This window comes from Thamnophis elegans, chromosome 7 (genome assembly GCF_009769535.1).
Source record: "Thamnophis elegans isolate rThaEle1 chromosome 7, rThaEle1.pri, whole genome shotgun sequence".
Lineage (NCBI taxonomy): Eukaryota > Metazoa > Chordata > Lepidosauria > Squamata > Colubridae > Thamnophis > Thamnophis elegans.
In genome coordinates this window covers 64,699,451-64,708,315 of record NC_045547.1, presented here as the reverse complement: position 1 = coordinate 64,708,315, position 8,865 = coordinate 64,699,451, and the positions used below count along the sequence as shown (strand labels likewise).

The 8,865-nt window shown below is 41.0% G+C and overlaps 1 protein-coding gene across 1 annotated transcript; it reads right to left on the bottom strand.

Moving 5' to 3' along the window:
* Positions 1-824: 824 nt before the first annotated feature.
* LOC116511686 (tetraspanin-7-like) lies at positions 825-1,556 on the bottom strand. Its single transcript, XM_032221855.1, is given in 4 exon segments — positions 825-1,150; positions 1,153-1,182; positions 1,185-1,262; positions 1,265-1,556. Coding segments are annotated over 4 exon segments (726 nt in total).
* Positions 1,557-8,865: the final 7,309 nt, after the last annotated feature.

Here is an 8,865-nt window from a genome sequence, read left to right as displayed (position 1 = left end):
TGCAGTGGTTAGAGTGCAGCACTGCAGGCTACTTCAGCTGACTGCTAGCTGCAGTTTGGCAGTTCAAATCTCACCACCTCAAGGTTGATTCAGCCTTCCATCCTTCCGAGGTGGGTAAAATGAGAACCCAGATTGTTGGGGCAATATGCTGACTCTGTAAACTGCTTAGAGAGGGCTGTAAAAGCATTGTGAGGGGGTATATAAGTGCTATTGCTATTGCTAAGTTACAACCCCCTCCTCTACATTCCTATCATAATACTGGGACTAACTTCTAACCTTAATTAGTGTTATCTTCTCAATTCTCTCCACTCCCCTTCCCCAGCAAATTCTTATCACAAAAGTTTCACTGGCTGACACAATGGGGGGAAAAGGAGGATTTGTTCTTCCCAGCACTGTTGATTTTTTAAAAAGTAGGTTTTAAAAGACATCCAACTGAGAATAGCTTTACAGTTTAATTATCTGTGAAGTGAGCCAAAAAATCTCCAGCTGAACTATAGAAGGGCTGCCAATTCCGGTTGCTAAAGGTGTTAAAAAGTAAGCTAATTGGGGGGGAAAAGTTCTGGAAGACAAAATAGCATTGTTCTATCTAAGTAGAAAAGAGAACAAGGAAAACCATTAAGTAGTTTCTTGCCATGGTGACGCGGATGGAGAATAAGGAGAATGAACCACTGAAGAATTAGGAATGCTAGATGAAACCAAGGAGTCTACGAGAGTTTGATAGGCAACACTCCAACAGATGTTGGTGAATTTGGTCCTGAAAGGTGAAGTTTATGGAAGAAGACTCCAGTGCCTTGGGAAGAAGGAAGGCTCTCAGGACTCCATATTCAGTGTGGGGTGGTGCCTGCAGATGATTCTGCCTGTGGTAGGATGCGGGCAGCCAGGAGGCAAGAAAGGATGATCCCCACAACTTGCATGAGGGCCAGTCCGAGTGCAGCTGAGGCAATGTAGAACATATTGTAGCTGACAAAGTCGTGCACTTTGCTGAAGCATCCGTTGTGGTAAATACCTCTGGCATCGGAAGGGAATGGAGCATGCAGGCAACCTTTTCGGGTCCTGCAACAGCTGAGGGGCACAGAGCGGTTAGGCACCTGTTGCTCCACCGACCAGGGTGAGGAAAACCAATCACGGTAACTCTCTATGCCACAGCATTCAGGTTGCGCTGAACGAAATCCAGGGCCTCTGCTTTTCCTCATCCTTGGTGTAGGAATGTATGGCTTCGCGCAGTCCATTCTGGAAACCCTCAGCAATAGTCTCACGATAAACAAGCTAGACACCCCTGCTGTCAGCCCAGCAGCCAAGACAGCCAGTTGGAAGCCCCCATAAGTGCGCAGGAGGCAACGATGTTCAGTCGCAGCACTAAAGCAACCCAGAAAGCCCCAACGATGATCGTGATGCCAGCAGCCAACAAATGATGGGGTTGGGAGGGTATGACTGGTTGACAACATCAGGTAGGTACCTAATGAAATCTTGGCCCAGATACCAATGGTGAGCATGGTGAGACCTGCTGCCCAGAAGACAAAACTGAAAGCCATGAGAAAAAGTTTGAGGAGAGCCATACCTTTTGGATGATGCGAGGTGGATTTCTGATGTGCTGCCTTAGGTGCTTCCGGTTATTGATCCTAGATAGTGCTCCTTGTATGCTGTCACCGGATGCTCCTGAGCTCCACCTTTATTCCCACTGGATAGTCTTGGTTGCCTCACCAGAGATTCTTGAAGAATGCTGATAACAATACAGCAAGATGTTCCAGTTAGAAAAAAATGTGCTGGCAAATATTGCTGCTATGTTTTAGGGCCGTTCTTACAGAGTAGAGAAAAAATAGAGCTAGTAACTGGCTCAACCTGGTCAGAATTCAAAATGCAAACTTGTTAATCTGTAGAGTTGTCTGCCATCAGCACACACAAACACCAGTTGGATCGTTTTCCTGGTCAAATGTGTAGCTGGACTGATTCAATCTTGGGCTTGCAGTGCAAGCCGTTTCTAACGTTCCAGAGAATTGCCTCCCTCTCAAATTGTCACTCAAGGGCTCCTGTCCTTGTTTCTCCTGTTACAGGCCCCACCTTGAAATCAAGTTGCTAATTGATTTGTCATGGTTCTCTGGTTTCCCAATGCTAGAAATGTCTTAAACATCAAAGATTGCTTCTCACTGAACCTGCCAGGCAGAAAAATCAGTTTCCATGAGAGCCCTGATTTACTTACTTAGCAAGCTGATGGTGCCTCTCTTGATCTCCTCACCCAGAATATAAGATTCTATTTAAATAAAATATACTTTTCCTCACTGCAAAGCTGAAGTCCATCGTTTTTCAATATACCCTTGCAGCAGCATAATGCCCCAGCATGGAATTCTGCTTTTCATCTCAAAATGTGCTCAAAATATTTATGTGACATGCCATAATCTGAAAAGCATCAAGCCTTTTTAAAATACAAGGCAACCAGCAAGGATTTCCTATATATGCATTAATTTAAGGAAAGTGTTTAGAAGTACACAGAAAGCCCCGAGTTATTATTCAGTCCTCTTGCTCATTTGCAACTACTTTTATACAAAAAGAGATACAAGATTCCAGAAGAGATTGATTAGACAATTTGGTTTCCATCCAGTTGATTTACTCTATACCACGGGTCAGCAACCCATGGCTCTGGAATCACATGTGGCTCTTTCATCCCTCTGCTGTGGCTCCCTGCCGCTGGTTGGCTCCCACAATTGATAGGATTTTCAGTTAGGACAGGTACAGGAAAAAGGATCTGCACTAGGAGGAGATTCTATGGTGGGGAACCAGACTTTCCGGTCAGCTGCAGAATTGAACGGGGGGCTTCCGGTAAGGACCTTTGTGGGACTTTAAGTATTAAGGTTGCTGATCCCTGCTCCATACTGTAAGGTATCTATATACTGTAGAAGAGAGATCATTACTCTTGTTTAATTGGAGCCAATAAAATGAAAGCATTTTGCAGTTGGAGCAGAAGATTAATCATAGACACAAACACTGGCAAAACGATATTACATTTTTAAAACCGTACTTCATAAACCCAGTACATAAAAGCAATCAGTACAATCTATTTTGAGAGTTCTTAATAATCAAATCTCCCAAAATTGCTTTTGCCCCGCTCTTTTGTTAGTAAATTGACATCAGTTCCAATTTTTCCTTCTATGTGTTTTCATAGAAGAGGTATAGAGTCTCAGAATGTAATAGAATTTTCTAGACCAGTATTTCTCACCCTTGCAATTTAAGATCTGTGGACGATTCCCCAGCTGAAGTCCATACATCTGAAAGTTGCCAAGGTTTTGTTGGAAGAAATGTCCTTCTGGGTTCAGTTCCCAAGTGGGGGAAAAAGACACTGGAAACATGGGGGCTGCTTGGAAAGATGGTTTCAATGGTGGACAGGACCACATAGGCTTGAGATCCTAGGCAAAAAGGGGATCACATGCTTCAAAGATGTTGAGCGAGAAAAGAAGCGAAGGGGCTTGCTAAGAGTTCTTGAGTTTTTTATACTCTCTGTTTGGCCCCATCTCTCTGTTTCCTGTTCCTGTGTAAGAAATGTATTCTGCTTGGTTGTCAGACTCCCAAAATTAGGTTGTGTATCTTTTGAGTCCCAAGCTTGGTTGTGTTCCCAGGTGTCCTGTGGTGAGATGGGTAGAGGGTTAATACTATCATGCCTTAATCACATCACCCTGGAGTTGAAAGGAGAGATTTTTGTTATGTAGAATAGACTGGTTTCAGGCCTTTTAATAGCCCGTTGACAAAAGTGGGGGCTATTATGAGTGAGCCTGTTTCTTGCCTAAAAACATGTTTCTCCATTTCTTATCCAGGGAAATATAATATTCTGCCTTCTTAATATTTCCCAGGATATTTCATTTTTCATGCAGGGGGGTGGGTTTTAACTTCCTACAGTTTAGAAACACCATTTAGAAAAAGAGCTAATTAGGAGTGTTTCTAGGTGGACTACAAAGAATTTTGTAACAAGCGCAGCCTTTTCTCTTCATCATATTAAAGAAAAGGAGGAACAATGTGGTTGAGACAAAACTAGGGGAAATCAACACTTTCTTAACACTCCATTTCTTACTTTCAAGCAAAATTATTACATAGTTTAAAGTGGGGGGAGCAGTCTGGGTGATTGAATGTCTATGAGGATTCTCAGTCATCCAGATCATGGTTTTCCCAAGATGCTTTTTCAAAAGGCAGCTGGATTTTTTGCTTTCTCTTTGAAGACGTTTCATTTCTCATGAAGAAGCTTCTTGGATGAAAGTGAAATGTCTTCAAAGAAAAAACAAAGTCTTAGTTGCCTTTTTAAAAAGCACTTTTGGGACCGTCTAGGTGCTTGTGGCATTCACACACAAACAGGCAAACCTGTTTTGAAAGCTTAGCTCAAACTTTCCCCCCTTATAATCTTCAAGGAGTGGAGAACTGTGGAGAGTTTGAACGAGAATTAATTGATACAGAACATTTCTTTCCTCAGCAATCTAAAATCCAGAGGGTTATCAGTGCAAGTAACATAGATGTTTGTGTGGGTAATATTATCATTCCTGCTGTCAAGCAAAACCAAGCATTTAATAGTGAGCGCCATACCATGTGCATGAATCATACAAGTGGCAAGAAAATAGGGGCAGTCAGGCATAACACAGGTTATGTAGATAGTAAACACAGGGGCAATCAAAATGGACACAAATGTCTATACACTAATGCACAGAGTATGAGGAATAAACAGAATTAGAAATTCAAGTAAATGAGGGCAGATACGATATTGTTGCCATTACAGAAACTTGGTGGAATGAAACCCACAAATGGAACATACAGCTAGAAGGATTTAAATTATTTAAAAGAAATAGACCAAATAAAAGAGGAGGTGGAGTTGTACTATATATAAGAAATAACTACATCTCTACAGAAATAGAGCACAACAATGATGAAAACTATGTTGAATGCAATTGGGTCAATATTAAAGTTTGTGGGGGGAGGGGGAAATGACATTGCCATAGGCCTATACTACAGGCCACCCAACCAAGCAGAGGAAGTAGATGAACTTTTTGCTAGTCAGCTAACTAAGGTATGGAGGAAGCACACCACAATAGTAATTGGGGATTTTAACTACCCTGACATCAACTGGGAAACAAACTCTGGACCAGGTGGGAGTTCCAACAGGTTCCTAATGAACCTAGCAGACAACTTTGTTTCCCAAAAAATAGAGAAGGGAACAAGGGGATCAGCCATATTGGACTTAATTCTCACTAACAGAGAGGAAATGATAGAAGGTGTTGAAGCCACAAGAACCCTGGGGGCAAGTGACCATGCAATATTGGAATTCATTATGCAAACACAAGTAGTAGAACAAAGTCAAACTAGAGTATTGGACTTTAAGAGAACTAATTTCAATAAACTTAGAGAGAGCTTGGGAAGGATTCCATGGATGAAAATCCTCAAGGGGAAAACAATTCAAGAAGCTTGGGAAATTTTGAAAACTGAGATTACAAAAGCCCAGTCTAGCACAATACCAATGAAGAAGAAAAATAACAGCTTCCAAAAGAAACCAGCCTGGCTGCATAAAGAACTCTCTGACAAATTGAAAGACAAAAAAGATAAGTATAAAAAGTGGAAAGAGGGAGACATAACTAAGGCAGAATATCAGAAAATACCCCAAGCCTGTAAAGATGAAGTGCGGAAAGCTAAGGCTCACAATGAAGAAAAGCTTGCCACAAAGGTAAAAAAAAAATACCAAAAAAAAGCTTCTTCCAACATGTTAAAACAAGAAAAAAGTTAAGGAAAACAATTGGTCCATTGCTGGGAGAAAGTGGCAAGAAGATGACAAGCAATAGGGAGAAAGCAGAACTATTTAACTCATTTTTTGCATCTGTCTTTACCCAAAGGGATAAAACAGTCCAAACTATCAAAAACAGCACCACAAAAATCAGATTAGAAACACAAGCTGAAATAGGGAAGAAAATGGTAAGTGAGCACCTGTCTACCATAGAAGAGTTCAAATCACCAGGACCAGATGGATTACACCCCAGGGTTCTGAGGGAACTGGCAGACGAGATCTCAGAACCACTGAACTATATCTTTCAGAGATCCAGGAGCACCAGGGAACTGCCAGAGGATTGGAAAAGAGCTGATGTGGTTCCCATCTTCAAAAAAGGGGAAAAAAATAGATCCAGGAAATTACAGCTCTATCAGCCTGACCTCAATACCAGGAAAGATTCTGGAAAAGATAATCAGGCAATGAATTAGCAAACACCTAGAAGTAAACAAAGTAATAGCCAAAAGCCAACATGGGTTTGTCAAAAACAGATCATGCCAGACTAATCTTATTGCATTCTTTGACAAAGTGACAAAATTAATGGTCCACAGGAATGCCGTCAATATAGTTTACTTGGACTTCAGTAAGGCATTTGATAAGGTATACTAACCTACTACTAGATAAAGTAGACGAATGTGGGTTAGACAGCATCACCACAAGATGGATTCGTAACTGGCTGACTACATGCACTCAACATGTAGTCCTCAATGGAACTGCATCTAATCAAGGAGAAAAGCAACTTAGAACTGAGAAGAAATTTCCTGACAGCTAGAACAATTAATCAGTGGAACAGCTTGCCTCCAGAAGTTGTGAATGCCCCAACACTGGAAGTCTTTAAGAAGATGTTGGATAGCCATTTGTCTGAAATGGTATAGGGTTTCCTGCCTAGGCAGGGGGTTGGACTAGAAGACCTCCAAGGTCCCTTCCAAGTCTGCTATTGTATTGTATTGTATTGACTCAAGAGGAGTAAACGTGCTCTGAGACAATCCTTCGCAAAATGGATTATGTGACAGAGTGATTTAGACACATGAACAGGACGCCCTCTGAATTGCAGAGATCATGTTTCCAACAGGCAAATGAAGTGTCTTTCCCCCTTAATAATTCTTTAGTTAAGGAGTGGGCCAGGTTTGAGATATTGTTTTGTAAAAAGAAAAGTATAAGCATAAATTTATCTAGCCAGGACCTAGCAGCAAAACATCACACAGCAGAGAATCCTTTTTTTATACAAGAAAAAATGATTATAAATGTACAGTATATTTTTCAATAACTGGAAAAATCCATATTTATGGATTACTCTGTTTTTCAGATTAAGACTGTGATTGTCTTGTGATTGACTGTGAAAGATTTGGCATTCAAAGAAGCAGTATCTTTCCATTACTGCAGGAATGAGAAAATTTTGGGGTTAGTGCTTATAATTTTTGGCAGAAACCTCAAAAGCAAAACTGTCTTAATTTTAACATGCAAATTGCCAGGCAAGGGTTTTCTATTTCTTCACCCGTTGGGGTTGGGTAGAGTTTTCAATTTTATCAAACTTATTTTTACACTATTACTTCCAATCTTAAAATATGTTTGAACCAAACTGGGTGTGTTCTGAGCAAGAGTTGATCCATGGAAAAGAGGGCATTGGTTTTGAAGCTGTATGTTTACTCACACATCAAAATTATTGGTTTATTGAAATATATAGCTAGAACTCACATGAAGATTTCTTTTTTTTTTACTTCATGATAGAAACAGAGAATTTAATGTGGATTAGGGTGTGTGATATTATTCCTTTAGGCTCCGACAGGATTGGTAAATATAGACAGAAGTGAAGATTTCTGCACGTCCCAATGTTTTGTGCTACAATTCTACAGTATGTCCCTATGTTTAGGGAAAAACACTAAAATCATATACAGATGGTCCATGACTTATGACCATAATGGGGCCTGTCTGTCGTGGTCATGAATCATAAAGCAAGTCACCCAAGTAACCAACTCAATTTTACTAACTTTTTTGCAATGGATGTTAAACAAATACCACAGTCATTAAGTGAGCCAGTAGTTCACCATGAGCCAGTTTTGCTGAAAATAAATGCCAGTTTTCAGCAAAAACATCATAAAATGTGGTCACATGACTGCGGATACTGCACATGGATGTAAATGCTGAATGAACCTGTTGCCCAGCCCCTGACATGCGATCAGAATTCAGAACTGGGTCATAAGTATCGCGGGAAAGTCCATTGTAACTTTAAATGGTTACTAACTGGAGGACTATCTGTAGTTACTACTATAGTGGCTAAAACTATATATTTCATATTATTAGAACATGAAATTAAACTCCCAAATTGTGAGAATTAAACTCAGGACTAAAAGAAATCTAGTAAACTATTTAAATTGAAAGTTATTCGCCATAAAAGCTAATCTAAATAGAAATTCATATCAAAGGGCACATTAAAAAAGCAAGATTAATTTGGCAGTTAAATAAGTATTTGTTTGTTTGTTTGTTTGTTTGTTTGTTTGTTAAATTTATAGGCCGCCCAATCCCGGAGGACTCCGGGCGGCTTACAAAGAAAGAAAAAAAGAAAAAAAAGAAAAGCAAAATAAAAGAATAATTTAAAATTCCCAACACGCATACATTTCTGATCGGGGCTGGACCTTAACAATAAGCTCAACAGCCCCAGGCCTGCCGGAACAGCCAGCTTTTCTGAAGGCCATGAGAGTGGGTAAGGTCCGGACCTCTGCGGGTAGCTGGTTTCACAGGGTCGGAGCAGCCACAGAGAAGGCTCTCCTCCAGGGCCCCACAAGCCGACATTGTCCGGCTGACGGCATCCAAAGGAGGCCCACTCTGTGGGATCTTATCAGCCGTTGGGAGGTGTGTGGCAGTAGGCGGTCTTGCAGATATGCTGGTCCTGAGCCATGTAGGGCTTTAAAGGTGATAGCCAACACCTTGAATTGCATCCGGAGACCAATTGGCAGCCAGTACAGCTCGCAGAGGACAGTTGTAATATGGGTGTATCTCGGTACACCCAAAATCGCTCGCGCGGCTGCATTCTGGACTAGCTGTAGTCTCCGAACGCTTTTCAAGGGTAGCCCCATGTAGAG